General features: G+C 44.9%; 1 protein-coding gene across 2 annotated transcripts in view; it reads right to left on the bottom strand.

The window, feature by feature from the left end:
* Nucleotides 1–15,374, bottom strand: part of safb.L (scaffold attachment factor B L homeolog) — a 36,718-nt gene that overhangs the window by 7,921 nt on the left and 13,423 nt on the right. For both annotated transcript variants that reach the window (XM_018255859.2, XM_018255850.2), the window contains exons 11-15: nt 7,755–7,846; nt 7,082–7,218; nt 6,556–6,846; nt 5,871–5,996; nt 4,556–4,595 (exon numbers count right to left, since the gene is read on the bottom strand). In XM_018255859.2, the coding sequence (XP_018111348.1) occupies nt 4,556–4,595; nt 5,871–5,996; nt 6,556–6,846; nt 7,082–7,218; nt 7,755–7,846 (686 nt within the window). The remainder of the gene's footprint in view (nt 1–4,555; nt 4,596–5,870; nt 5,997–6,555; nt 6,847–7,081; nt 7,219–7,754; nt 7,847–15,374) is intronic.

A 15,374-nucleotide genomic window follows, 5' to 3' on the forward strand; every position in this document is an offset into this window, starting at 1 on the left:
AAAAAACAAAAACAGAAAGCAGGCAGATGTCTGTCAGATGCATACCATAAACAGGTAGGGAGAAAATAAATGAATGCATGCTGCAGGCATTATTCACTAACAAGGAAGTATTAATATTTCTTTTCAGTGTGGTAAGTGTAATGTTACGGTTTCAAAATATGACAAAGGCAGGATGGTATATTTTTAGACATTTGTGAAGTAAGGTGACAGATACTGTTTTATGCAAGAAAATGACAACCAATTTAACTATTTAGTGGCTACTTGTTATCCAGGCAGGAAATAGGATTGCTAAAGACACCTCTAATATTAAAAGATTTTCTCTCTTCACAGATGAAGTGACTAAAAGTTTGAGTGGTTACAAAGAAAAAATAAAAAAATACAGCAAATCCAGTTGACTTTTTACTATAGATATACTATGGATGAATGAAAACCTTCAGAGACATGTTACAAGAACCATTAACCTAAACCTGGTAGCAAGTATAGAGTTAGCAGAACATTGCTACAATGATTTCTAAAGGAAGCAATGAAGCAGAGGTCAATTAAAAAAAAAAAAAAAAAGGAGATTTTGTGTACTCACCGTTAAATCTCTTTTTCTTCAGTCTCTTGGGGGACACAGGGACAGTGGGGATATAGCCAATACCACTAGGAGGCAGGACACAACCTTAAGAAAAAAAAACCTGACTCCTCTTCACTGGCTATACCCCCAGCAGGCGGAGCTTAGGTCAGTTTGTACCAGTCAACAGGATTTACGATAACAATAACTATAATCAAAAAAACAACCGTATCATGTCTGACTGAAGTGAGGGCCTCAATCCAGGGAGGGAAGCCCCGTGTCCCCCAAGAGACTGAAGAGAAAGAAATTTAACGGCGAGTACACAAAATCTCCTTTTCTCCAGGTCTTCTTGGGAGACACAGGGACAGTGGGGATGTACCAAATCTGTCCCCTAAAAAGGAACCGGGTGGGAAAAGAGGCCTATGTAGAGCTAACCACCGTGGCCTGAAGCACCTTTCTGCGAAAGCGAGTGTCAGAGGCCGCAAAGGTATCAAAATGATAAAATTTGGAAAAAGAGTGGACTGAGGTCCATGTCGCTGCTTTGCACAGCTGTTCAGCCGAAGGTTGGTTTCTGAATGCCCAGTATGCCCTGGTGGAATGGGCTGTGACTCTGCTTTGAGGAGTCTGGCCCCTTGCTGTATATGCTCTTTGAATAGCTTGCTTAATCCAACGGGATATAGTCTGTTTGGTAGCTGGAGCACCTTCACATGACCCTGATGGAATGATGAATAGCGAATCAGACTTGCGGATGTCTTGAACTCTATGTAAGTAGAATTTCAGAGCCCTCATAGGATCCAGAGTATGCAATGCCTTCTCTTTCTGGTTAGCCGGTGCGGGGCAGGAGGGAAGAACTATTTCCTGGTTCAGATGGAAATCCGAGACGACTTTCGGTAGGAAGGATGGAATGATGCGAAGGACAGCCCTGTCATGGTGGATAACGAGGTAGGGCAATTTGCAGGAAAGAGCACTGAGCTCCGAGACACGTCTTGCTGAAGCGATAGCCATGAGAAAAACTGTTTTCCAAGTAAGCACTGAAGGTACACTGAGCCAAGAGGTTCAAAGGGCGGATCTTGTAAAGCTTGAAGAACTAGGGTGAGATCCCAGAGGGGGACTGGAGCCCGTACGGGAGGAGCCACATGAGCTACTCTCTGTATGAATGTCTTGATATCAGGAAGTAGTGCTAATCATTTCTGGAAGAGTACAGATAGAGCGGACAGTTGCGACTTGAGAGAACCTAAGGACAGGCCCATGGAGAGGCCTTGTTGCAGAAACTCTAGAATGTTTGGAATGGATAGCACTCTGAACTTCATCTTGTTTCTAGTACACCACTGACAGTATGTGGACCAGACTCTGTGGTAGGCCCTAGCGGAAACCGGCTTCCGGGCTGCACACATTGTGTGTGCAACAGTACTGGAGAACCCCTTCTGGGTTAGAATTTGGTCTCAAGAGCAATGCCGTCAAATTCAGGTATGTCGGGTTTGGATGTCTGATGTCTGCAACGGTTTCTCGACTAGACTCCATTTTCCCTGGGCTGACCTTCCCTCGAGAACTGCTCCACAGCCGAAGATACTTGCATCTGTCGTCAGAATGCGCCAACAGGGTTCCCCTAAGCTTCTTCCTATGGTGAGATTGGAGGTTTGCAACCGCCAAAGGAGGGAAGTCCACCTTTGTCGAGACAGCGGAATCTCCTGTAGTAAGGATTTTCATTTCCAAGTGTTGAGTATGTTCCACTGGAGTTCCCTGAGGTGGAATTGGGCAAATGGTACTGCGTCTATGGTAGAGACCATGACTCCAAGTACTTTCATGCAGAATCTTGCCGTGGCTTCTGAAGCATTGCTCTTACTAGCGATTGAAGATGGATTATCTTCTCCTGAGTGAGGGATATCCTCTGTGTCTGTGTGTTAAACCTCATGCCTAGGATGTTCATAGATTGGCTGGGCACCAGAGAGGACCCAACCTAGTTCCTATTCTGTAGCGACATTTGGGCCTTCTGGAGGAATGGCGCCTTGATCAATATGTCATCCAGGTAGGGAGTGATGGAGATTCCTTCGTTGCGAATCACTGCTGTAGCTGCTGCCATGATTTTTGTAAAGACCCGAGGGGCTGAGGTGAAGCCGAATGGGAAACTTGTGAAATGGAAATGGTGGTTGTGGAAGGCAAACCGCAAGTATTTCTGATGCGGAGGGAAAATAGGGACATGCAGATAAGCGTCCTTTATGTCGAGGGACATAAGGAATTGGCCTGAGGACATTGCCGCTATGACTGATCTCAGGGATTCCATTTTGAACTTCTGCGGTCGAATGACCTTGTTCAGTTCTTTCAAGTCTAAGATGGGGCGGACAGATCCGTCCTTTTTGGGGACTACGAATAGATTTGAGTAGTAACCCCTGAAGAGCTCACTCTGGGGTACGAGAGCAATCACTTCTTGGAAGGCTGTGCATTTGCTTGACTCCTTTGGAAGTCTTGACATGAAAAAATCTGTGAGGGGGGGGTGATAAACTCCAGGTGGTATCCTTGAGATACAACTTCGTGGACCCAGGAGTCTTGGATGAGAGTGATCCAGACGTCGGTAAAATGGTTTAATCTCCCGCCTATTGACGTCGGACCTGGGAGGGCAGCGTTATGCTGTGGTCTTTGAAGTTTGCTTCCGATTTTGCCAGGGAGGTCTTTGCTTGTTTGCAACGCGCCCCCTGCTTGAGAATGACTCGGTCTCGGTGGAGATGATCTTAAATTTTTGGTTTGGGAGCCATGAAAAAACTTTTCCCTACGAAAGGAAGGACGTGCCTTAGGCTGAGGTAGTAGGGTGCTCTTACCTCCTGTGTCCTGACTTATGATCTTGTCGAGGGCGGGGCCAAAAAGGAATGTCAGAGATTTCTTAGAGGAAAAGTCAGCTGACCATAGTTTCATCCATAAGGACTTGCAGGCCGCCACTGCCAGGGCTGAAGACCTACTGATCACCTGAGTAGCGTCCAGAGAAGCTTCTCAGATGTAGTCATTCGCTTCCATGATTTGGGAAGCCCATTGCGAAAGTTAGTGACGCGCTGCTCCCTCTGCAAAGGCGTTGATGAGGGAGCCGGTCCAGGATTGGATGGCTCGGCTAACCCATGCTGTGGCTAGTACTGGGCAAAGGGATGAGCCAGAAGCTGAAAATAGAAAGCGTAGCAGGCTTTCTAACTTTTTGTCCATAGAGTCCTTGAATGAAGATGCGTCAGGAACCGGTAAGGCTGTATTCTTGGAAAGTCGGGATACAGGTGCGTCTACTGATGGAGGAGACAGCCATTTTTCAGTAAGCTCAGCCGGGAATGGGTATAGCTTTAAGAAGCGGCGGTTGGTTTGGAAACGTCTCTCTGGTTTATCCCATTCTTGCTGTATGATGAGATCAAGCTGGGTGTGTGACGGAAACACCGGTGATGATTTACTGTGCCTTTTGAATAGAGACTTTGAAGGCTCACTCTGGGCCTCCGGCTCTTGAAGGTGGAGGGTTTCCAGCACTGATGAAAATATGATGAAATAGACTTACCTGGGAGCTGGTCTTCTCTCTGTCTACCGGTCAGCATGTACTCCTCCTGTAGAGGAAGGCGATTTTTAAAAGCTGGGTGGTGTGTGCAAGCACGTTAACCCCGGAGACAGGTCCCACGTTGGAGGGTATACAAAACAACCCCCAGGTGTCAGCAAAAAAACTGACTGAGAATAATTTACATCCTAACCTCCTGAGGACACAACTAAAAGTGACATAAGCTCCGCCTGCTGGGGGTATAGCCAGTGAAGGAGGAGTCAGTTTTTTTCTTCTTAAGGTTGTGTCCTGCCTCCTAGTGGTACTAGCTATACCTCCACTGTCCCTGTGTCCCCTAAGATGACCTGGAGAAAATAAAATGATATATGCAACACAGCAAGACTGAAGGCTATTAAGGGGTATAAAAAAATTCTGCAAAGGAACATTACATTCTGAGTCATTGCAACAATTAAATATCTAAAAAAAAAATCAATATGGAAACCACTTACTCCTTCTCTACCTCCCATCCCGCCCCTTCCGTCTTCTCTCCTGAAACAAATACAGAAATATATATTTTTAGAAAAAGTGTAGAAGTGAAAAAAAGAAAATAAGTTTATTTTCCTCTAGCCTCTGTTGAATCTGAATATTGGTTGGTACTAAATCTATAGAAGTTATTAAATAAAAAGCAAATTTTCTTTAAAGCAAAGCTTTCCGTCTGTTTTGTTTAACTAGACTATACAGCGGTAATTTGATTTTTGACCAGTCTCAGATAACGTTACAAATATTGGAAAATATTTGGTATTGAAGTTTTAGACAGCAAGTACCCTACCCTATTGTGTTTTGCAGGTATTCTATGAAAATGTATTAACATATAAAGGGAGATGCCATTTTTGTCTGATCTTTTCTACTAGTAAATGGACATTTCCTGCTTAACTGTAGACTAGAGGCAGGCCTTATGGCAGCTTCCCATCAAATACAGAAATAAAACAACATTTTACAACTTATATTGTCTTGTTATATATGTCAACATATATAAGAAAAGGTTACATTGTAAAAGGGCCTGGGAAGGCCCTTTTAAGAGTTTTTTCCTCATCTTTAAACATTGAGTGTGACAGATTTGATGTAAAAATGTAAAAAGTTAACTGTAGCCTTTTATGCTCTCAATTGTAGCTCAGCATTTGTAACCCCCTCTACCATTCACATTAAAATGTTAAACAGCTACTCGTTTTTTATGCTAACCTTAAAGGAGAAGGAAAGGTTAAAACTAAGTAAGCCTTATCAGAAAGGTCCATCTAAATATACCAGTAAACCCCCAAAGTGGTGCTGCTCTGAGTCCCCTGTGAAACGAAATACAGCATTTCTTTCCTTCTATTGTGTACACATGGGCTTCTGTATCAGACTTCCTGCCTTCAGCTTAAACCTCATTGCCCTGGGCAAGAGCATGCTCAGTTTGCTCCTCTCCCCCCCACCCCTCCCTTCTCTACTGTAATTTGAGCCCAGAGCAGCGAGAGACTCAGGCAGGAAATGATGTCACACCACGTTAATACTGCAGCTCCTATCCTAAACAAACAGAGAGTTTCTAGAGCTTTTTACTCAGGTATGGTAAAATATTCTACAGAATAAATATAGTATTCTAGCTTGCACTATTGCAGCTAATCTATTGGCAATAAAATGCCTCCGTAGTTTTCCTTCTCCTTTAATGGTTGTATTGTAACAAGCTTCTAATTTGCATTATTTCTATATGTGTGCTTGTGAAAGTTTTAACTATGAAAAGAAAATCACAACCCTATCCATTAATATGGAAAAATTATAGCTACCACTTACCTGTCTATGTGCATATGATCTGGATACCGACCACGATCTCTGTCGAAGTTATGAAACCGGTCAAAATCTCTGTATCGGTCATCCAAAGCCATTCTCTTTGATTCCGGCCAGTAGGGCTCATCTCTCCTGTAGACCAAAACAACTAGTTATTACCTACAAAAATATAATTTTTCACCCTATATATTTTAAAAACAAAACTTAAAAAAAACTTTATTTTAAAGCACACTGAGCAATCACATCCTGATTCCAATCATATGCCAACATAAAAAAGCCTAAAATGACTGTGGGCAAGTTTGTGGTGATGTTATTGGAAGTATGACCAACCCAAACCATCAAGTACTGTAATTATACACAAAATGCTGCAGTAGACATCCCCTTAAATGTCCCCTTAAATGTGCAAAGCTACTACATATGGCAGTTTTGCACAAGTAGTCATCTATAAGCATAATAAGGTGTTCCTTTAAACCTACAGTGGAGTCTTCATACAGAAGAACATTCAGCCCCAATGTAGTTTAGAAGTCCATGCAAATAGTTTTTGAATGCACATTAGGAACCTCTTGGGCAAGTCTAAAGCAATCAGATTAGGCAGTATTACTATTGATAACTGTATTACTAAGGCCAAATGTTAAATTAATCTTTCACTTAATTGATTATACATATAGGTTTACATGCAACATAGCAGTACCTTGCATCAAAATCATATGGCCTTCTCACTCCCGGTCTGCGATCCTGTTCATAGCGTAATCGGTCTTGCTGACGACGAAGCTCCTCCCTTTCCCTGTGAATGCGCTCCTGCTCTATTCGCCGCTCTTCTTCTATACGCATTCGCTCTCTTTCTAGTCTCTCGCGCTCCATACGTTCTCGATCAAGACGGTCTCTTTCAAACTCAAGCCTGGCGCGCTCCCTTCGCAGTCTCTCCCGTTCTTCTCTTTCTCGTATCATAAGAACACGTTCACGGGCTCTGCGGTCTCGTTCCCTGTTTTAATGAAAATCAAGCGCTTTATATGCCTGTTAGAGGAACTGCCATCATACACAATTGTTGGAACTGATGAACGGTGAAGAAATGCCAAGAACAGATCATTGTGAATTTACAAAAATATCCAAAGACTGTCAGTCAAAGTTACACAATTTAGGTTTGAATCAAATAAGAACAATTTTACAAACACCTTTGGTGAAAGAATTCTATTTGGATAAAAGGTTGCAAAATCTACCTTTGTCTCTCCATTTCTCTGATCTCTCGCTCTCTCTGCCTCTGCCGCTCGCGTTCTCTTTGTTCTTTAATCTTATCGAAGGAGAGAATCTCTTTCTTTTCTTTGCTCTCAGACTTGCGCTCCTGACTTTTAGAGCTCTGAATCAAAAACATGGCAAAATTACAAAAAAAGTCACCAAAGGATGCATTATTGTACAGATCAGTTAAGCATTACAGCAGACAAATCAGTCAAGAAAATAATCTTGTTAAAAATCTTTTATGGTTTAAAATTTCCAATTCAATTTCTGAACTAAGTGGGCTAGAATTTGACTGGTACTGCAGCAGCAGTAACTTCCGTGCTCTTCAACATACCAGTAGGAGCAATCAGAAGGTCTGATTCCTGAAGGGACTGCACAGTGGTCTATAAAAATCTAGAAACCCAAAGAAAAGTCTAGAAACCCAAAGAGATGACAATCTGCAAGCTGGACCTTCCCATCCTGTAAGCTTTGGAATTTCCAGTAAAAGAGGCAAAAACTAATTGCCCTTCTTAGTGTATTCAGGTAGAATACCTGGGCTTGAATCAGACAGCACCAATGCTAAAAGCAATTAGTCTCAAATTATGGTTTTAAAATAAATTGCTAAAAGGGTTGAAATCTATTGGAAAAAATAAATAAATAAAAAAAACAATGACTTACCCTTTCTTTAGAATCGGATGAGGTTTTTACACTTATGACTGGTTCTCCTTTTGATTTATCCATTACAACAATTCTTTCAGTTCCTCTACTACCTAAAAACAGATGAAAAATAATCCTTAGTATATTCAACTGTACAGGTAAGGGATCAGTTATGCGGAAACCCGCTATCCAAAAAGCTCCGAAATATGTAAAGCCAGTCTCACATGCAATTTTATTCAAATAATCCCAATTTTTTTTCTCTGTAATAATAAAACAGTACCTTGTACTTGATGCAAACAGATTTTCTAATAGACAAGGTATGAAGATTCAAATTATGGAAAGATCCGTTATCGGGGAAAACCCCAAGTCCTGAGAATTCTGGATAACAGGTCTCATACATGTATTAATATGCAGATATAAGGATTAAAGTAACAGCCTGAAGAACCAGAATCAATGAAACAAGTTGTGATGCATATTGACAGTGAGCTACATAATGTTTTTTGCCTCCTATTACTTACGCTACATACATGGCACAGTACTTCTCAACCTGAAGTCTCCTGAACATCACTTGCCAGTCTAAAAATCTTTTATTTGTGTTTGTAGGAGTTGCAGCCTGACATTCAGCAACTGTATTTCCATCCAATTACCGCTAGTAACCATTGCCAGTTTACAGAATATAAAAAGATGCTAGCGCTTCAGATATATAGATCAAAAAAAGGGGTCCAGGAATAAAAACGTCAAGACACAAAAACAGAATTGTATAGAGCGTCTTTTTGACATTGTTGTCACATATGAAAAATAATCCCTTTAATGGGGTGTTCACCTTAAAATTAACGTTTAGTGTGATGTACAGAATGATAATCTGAGAAAATAGGCAATTGGTCTTTTTTTCTGTTTTTGAAATATTTTGCTATTTGTTCAGCAGCTCTCAGTTTGAATCTTCAGTAGCTATCTGGTTGCTTGGGTCCAAAAAAACAGATTTTTGCACTTACCGTTAAATCCTTTTCGCTTGACCTACATTGGAGGACACAAGCACCATGGGAATGAAGAACCTGCAGCTTGGAGAAAGGACACTAAAGAGTTAAGGAAGCTCCTCCTCTTGCTCTGGGCTTCATCCCCCGCCTACTTCCTGTACCTTCAGTTTTCTGGCCAAAGAAGGCAGGACAAGCCCTACCACGATTACCCGTGAACAGAGGAGGAGCCCCTCCCCAACGCAAGCTAAGCACGACATGCTCCCCAGCAATCTGGGTGATACTATAACTTTCAGTCATTTTGAAGGCAAAAACTTGGAACTCAACCAACCATAACTGTACATTAGTTAACTTTGCAATTGAATACAGGGAGGGAAGGCCTGTGTCCCCCAATGTAGGTTGAGAAAAAGGATTTAACGGTAAGTACAAAAATCTGGCACCATGGGGTTGTCCCAAAGCTACCCATGAGGGTGGCACCAATAACCCCAGATGTTCTGGCAACTAGGGCTGGTAACACCTTCCTCCCCAAGTTTGCTTCTGCGGAGGAGAGTGTGTGGATCCTGTAGAACTTTGCAAAAGTGTGAACGGATAAACACACTGCCACCCTGCAAACCGGTTAAGCAGAAGCCTGGTAGCGCACTGCCCAAGAAGAGCTGAGAGCGCGAGTGGAGTAAGCATGAACTCCGATTGGCGGGCCATGGCAAATGGAGGCCTTTCTCTGACTATGTAAGCCCTTATACTGGCGGCTCTGATCCAATTTTCGATTGTAGCCTTGGAGGCCCTTCCTCGGCCCCTCTGGTAGTACAAAGAGGCTATCCACTCTCCAGATTGCTTTGCGTCTTCTTAGCGTAGGCTTGTGGAGATCGAACCACATCAAGAGTGTGCAGTCTTTGTTCCTGTGGCGTGGACAGAAGAAAGGGACTACCAAGCCCTGGTTAAGGTGGAATTCCGACACCACCTTCGAGAGGAATTCTGGAGTTGGCCTCAATACCACCTTCTCCTTGTGGAAGATCATGAAGGGGGGTTTACATGACAGGCCTGCCAGCTCCGACACTCGTCTTGCTGAGGTAATCGCCAAAAGGAAAACTGCTTTGACCGCCAGCGAAGGCAATGGTACAGAGTCCAGTAGCTCAAAGGGGTGTTCTTGCATCACAGAGAGAACTAGGTTCAGGTCCCATGGGGTGGTGATATGGAGGCGCCACTCACAAGGCACCCTGGAGAAAGGTTTCGATGTTGGGTCTCAGAGCCAGCTGCTGTTGAAAGAGAAAGGATAAAGCCGACACCTGGACCTTCAGTGGTCAACAGAGGGCCAACCCCTTATTAAGCCATTCCTGGAGGAACAGCAAAAGTTTGACCTCATACATGACCTGCAGATTCCGATCTTCGGTCTCGCACCAGGATATGAACAACCCTGTGGTAAATGTGTGTAGAAACGGGTTTCTGGCCCCCAACAGGTTAGGTATGGCCTCCAGTGGAACACCTGATCTAGTCAAGATCAGGGCTTCAAGGAAAACGTAGACTAAGTAAAATGGCCATGGTACCAGTAGTGCATCTTCCACTAGTGCTAATGGTTCCCAGCTACTTGCTATGAACTTTTCAAGCTTGTTGTATCGGGATGTCAAGTCTGGCATGCCCCACTGTTACTGGTTGTGAATGGAGCCTACATCTAGAGGTCTTCCAACAGTGATTTACTGCTTCACGCCTGAGGAAGTCTGCTATCTAGTTTCCCACTCCTGGAATGTGTACTCTGGAGATGGCTGGCACTATTGCCTCAGCCCATAGTAGAATCTTCTGTGCTTCTGCGAGGGCTGTCTGACTCCCTGGTGGTTGATTAAGGCTACTGCAGTCACATTTTCAAACTGTATCTGTACCGGTTGACCTCTTAGACTGTCTGTCCAGTGGAATAGGGAGTGGTAGGGAGTCACCCTGAGCTCCAGGATGTTGATTGGGAGCCGTTGCTCCTATCGATTCCATCTGCTCTGCGCTGTCCAATCCCCTTGGACTCCTCCCCAGCCCTACAGACTGGCATCTGTTGTGATGACCATTGAAGTGTGAATGGGGAACATTTTTCCCGAATGGAGCGTCGTTGGCTGAGCCACCACGGCAGTGATGCCCTAACTGGGCTCGTCATTAGGATCTTGCGGTCCCTGCAATTCTTCCTCTGGTGTCGTAGGATCAGTCTCTGTAATGGCCTGATGTGGAGCTATGCATAAGAGACTGCAGGGAATGACGACAACATTGTCCCAAGGGCTCTCATGGTATTGTGTAATGGGATCCATCTCGCCATCTTCATTGTCGAGATTAGACTGCAAAGGTAATCTATCTTGGGTGGTGGTAAGAATGCCAGTCCCTTGTCTCTGTCCAGAATAAGACCTAGGTACTCTGTAGGCTGTGACAGGGTGAGCCTTGACTTTTGAAAATTAATGAGCCAGCACATCTATGTTAGCATTCTCAACACAGCTCGGAGGCGAAATGCGGCTACAGTTGGCAAAGGGGCCTTGACCAGGAGGTCGTCCAGGTAGGGTATGACTACCACTCGTGTATTCACATTTCAGCCAAGGCTGCAGCCATGATCTTGGTGAAGACGCGAGGTGCCAAGGAGAGCCCAAAGTGGAGTGCCATGAACTAGCAGTGATCTACTGCCACAAAAAAAGAGAAGGAATCAGTAGTGTTCAGGATTTATTGGCACATGCAGATATGTGTTTTTGATGTCGATCACAGCCATGAATTCCATCCTCTCCATTGACGTCAGCACTGACTGAACAGACTCCATCTTGAAGTGTTGCCTCTGGTTGTACCTGTTGACAACCTTTAGATCTTGGACGAGACAATATGAGCCGCCCTTCTTGGGAACGATAAACAGGTTTATGTATAACCTGAGCCCTCTTTCCCGTGGGGGGGGGGACCTGTTGCACCACTCCCGAAGATGAGGTCACTGAAAACCTCTTGAAAGGATGTGCACTTGGGTTCTCTTATGGGAAGTCACGACTTGAAGAACCTCCCGGGTGATGGATGCTCCAACTCGATAAGGTACCCATGGGAAAACAGGATTTTTAATACTCACCGTTAAGTCTTTTCTCTGTAGTCGAAAGGGGGACACAGGGACCGATGGGGTTAAGCTCCATCCTCCGGAGGCAGGACACTTGACAATTAAAGTGGGCGTGGCCATCTGGCTTATCCCCGCACACCATACACTCCTATTCAGTTTGTTCCAAAGCGAAAACGGAAACTATAACATAAACCTTAACCATAACAGGCAGAACTGTAAACCAAAGTTTATTCATAAGCAACCAAATGGTAAGCTCGCCCAAGGACGGGAAGCCCTGTGTCCCCTTTTCGGGGGAGAAAGATTTAACGGTGAGTGTTAAAAATCCTGTTTTCTCTGTCATTTTAGGGGGACACAGGGACCGATGGGGACTTGACTTAAAGCAGGCCCAGATACAGCAGGGTGGGAGCGAGCGTAATTGGTTGATGTTGGTAATTTCAGATTGTAACACCTTCCGTCCGAGGGAAGCTCGGCAGAAGCAAATGTGTCAACTTTGTAAAATTTAGTAAAGGTGTGAGCAGACGACCAGTTGGCTGCCCTGCAGATCTGCTCCAATGAGGCCAAGTTACGTCATGCCCAGGAAGCTCCCACGGCCCTAGTGGAATGGGCCTGGATTCCTTCAGCTGGTGCTTTTCCTTTGGCAGTATAGCGTTGTTTGATTGACTCTTTGATCCATCTAGAAATTTATGTTTTTGAGGCCGCTTGACCTGCGAGGGCCAGATGGAAGGATGAACAGAGATTGAGATTTTCGAAAGGATTTTGACCATTCTATGTACCACCTTAGAGCCCTGACTACATCTAGCCTGTGTAGTCGGCATTCCTGGTCATTCTTTGGCTCCGGACACAGGGACTGAACAACAATTTCTTGGTTCATGTGGAATGAAAAGACCACTTTGGGTAGAAAACTAGGGACTGTGCGTAGAACTGCTTTGTTCTTATGGAAAATTAAGTACGGGGGCTCGGATGACAGAGCACTTAGTTCAGATACTCTCCTGGTGGATGATATTGCCATGAGGAACACTACCTTCCAGGTAATCCATGTGTCAGAACTCAGTGGTTCAAATGGAGGGTCAAGTAAGGCATCCAGCCACTGGAGGATGGAACGGAGGCACAATATGGGCCATTCCTTGTAAGAATGTACGTATAACGTCTTCATTTGCCAAATCGAGATTGAAATAGAACAGACAGGGCTGAGACTTGAACCTTAAGGGAGTGAAGTTTGAGACCAAGCTGTAGTCCTTGCTGTAAGAATGCCAGTACCTGTGGAATATCGAGTTCCAGAAAGGGAAATCCAGATTTGTTACACCAGTTGAAGTAAGGGTGCCACACCCTATGATATGATTTGGATGATGAAGGCTTTTGAGCTTTTAACATGGTGCCGATGACGTCTTCCGTAGCCCGTCTCCGCCATATGGATGCTTCAACAGCCATCTCGTCAAAGCGAACAGTCCGGGACTGTGGCGTACTATCGGCCCTTGTTGGAGAAGGTCTGGACTGGACTCTAGCCGGATCGGCTGTGCCACGGACATCTCCTGAAGGTCGGTGAACCAGGTCCTCCGTGGCCAAAATGGGGCTTCTACTATGACTGTCAGTCGAGACTGCTTGATCTTTTTGAGAACTCGTGGCAACATTGGAAGAGGAGGGAAAACATATGCTAGGTCGAACTGCCAATGTCATGGCATCTACCCCTGCTGCTATGGGGTCTCGAATTTTGTTATTTTTCGATTGGATCTAGATGTCATTAGGTCGATGCTTGGCTGTCCTCAGTGACCTACGAGTTGTTTGAAGGTCTCTGGGTGAAGTTCCCATTCCCCTGGGTCTAGCTGGTTGCGACTGAGGAAATCCGCCTTCGTGTTGTACACTCCCGGGATGTGAAGACAACTTCACTAGATTGAGCTCTGCCCAATGAAGGATCTGTCTGGTCTCTGCCAGCACTGCTTGACTACGAGTTCCCCCTTGTCGATTTATGTACGCCACTGTGGTGGCGTTGTCGCTCTGGATGCGTAAAGGCTGTCCTCTGAGTAACTGCGTCCACTGGACTAACGCTAGTTTTACAGTTCTTAGTTCCAGTATGTTTATGGGGAGTCTGGACTCCTCAGGAGACCATTGACCCTATGCAGACCGATGTTCTCATGTTGCACCCCAGCCCTAGAGACTGGAGTCCGTGGACATCACATTCCCCTCCGGGGTTGCCCATCACTGGCCCGTGGCTAAATTTTCTGGCTTCAACCACCACTGTAGCGCCATCCTTGTCGGTTGAGGTAAGGCTAGAACCTGGGACAGCGGTCCCCCTTTCCATGTTCTCAGTATGCTGGCCTGAAGTGGGCGCAGATGTATCTGAGCAAATGGAACTGCTTCGGTTGCAGACACCATTGTTCCCAGTACCTGCATTGCTCGGTGTACTGTCGTCTTGTGGTTGCTGAGTAGAGAGCGGACTTTCTCTCTGATTTTGTTTTTCTTGGGGTAGGTTTACAGTCTGATTCGCTGTGTCGAATTCAAGGCCTAGGAATATCATCAATTTGACCAATTGATAGTCCAACCGAAGTCCTGAAGTAGCATTGTTGTCCTGTTCAAATCTTCTTGGGCCCTCACTTCCGATCCAGCCCTGATAAGGAGGTCGTCCAGGTAAGGGGTCACAGAAATCCCTTGTAATCTCAGTGTGGCTGCTGTCACTGACATTAGTTTGGTGAACACCCTGGGGGCAGACGATAGTCTGAACGGCAGCGCCACAAATTGGTAGTGTGTGTTCGAGAAGGCAAAATGAAGATAACGGTGATGAGGGGGCCATATTGGAACATGCAGGCATGCATCCTTGATGTCCAAGGACATCATTAGCTGTCCTTGTTCTATCCCTCGGATCACAAGATGTCCATCTTGAATCAAACTGATCAGATGAATTTATTGAGGCTCTTGAGGTCGAGTACTGGTCTGAGAGAACCATCCTTTTTGGGAACCGTGAACCCGGGGAATCTCTCTGCCGGTGGTAATGGAACAATTACTCCGGCTATCACCATCTTTTCTACACAATCTAAAAAGGCTTGATTCTTTTTTGGGTTGGTGGGAACCCTGGACATTAGGTACTTCCTGGGTGGAGCGGTCATAAAGTCCAGATGATATCCTTCCGTAACAATTTCGTTGACCCAGGCATCCGAAGAATGACGAATCCAAACCTCCCAGAATCGTAGCAATTTTCCCCCTATTTGCTGCAACGATTCCGGAGGGAGTGCCCCGTCATGTTGAAGCAGTCTTCTCTCCAGAAGGCTTGTTGTGCGGCCTGTTGGTCTTCCATGAGGAACGGTTCTCCTTACCACCTTTGGAACGAAAGTTATACCTTCGTGGTGAATTGGTTTGCTTTGTAAACCTGCCACTTTGGCCACGAAAAAAATCTCCCCCTACAGTTACTTGAGGCGGCTCTGCTTTTGTTCTGTGGAAGGAAGGTACTCTTTCCTCCCCTTGCCTGAGAGATGATTTTCTCCAGCTCTTCCCCAAACAGCCGTTGGCCCTTAAATGGAAGTGATGTTAATGCTTTCTTAGAACTCAGATCCGCCGACCAATTGTTGAGCAACAATGTTCTGTGTGCCGCTATGGATAGTGCAGAAGTGCGAGCTGTAAACTGAGCAGTGT

Source organism: Xenopus laevis, chromosome 1L, assembly GCF_017654675.1.
Source record: "Xenopus laevis strain J_2021 chromosome 1L, Xenopus_laevis_v10.1, whole genome shotgun sequence".
NCBI classification, from domain to species: Eukaryota; Metazoa; Chordata; class Amphibia; order Anura; family Pipidae; genus Xenopus; species Xenopus laevis.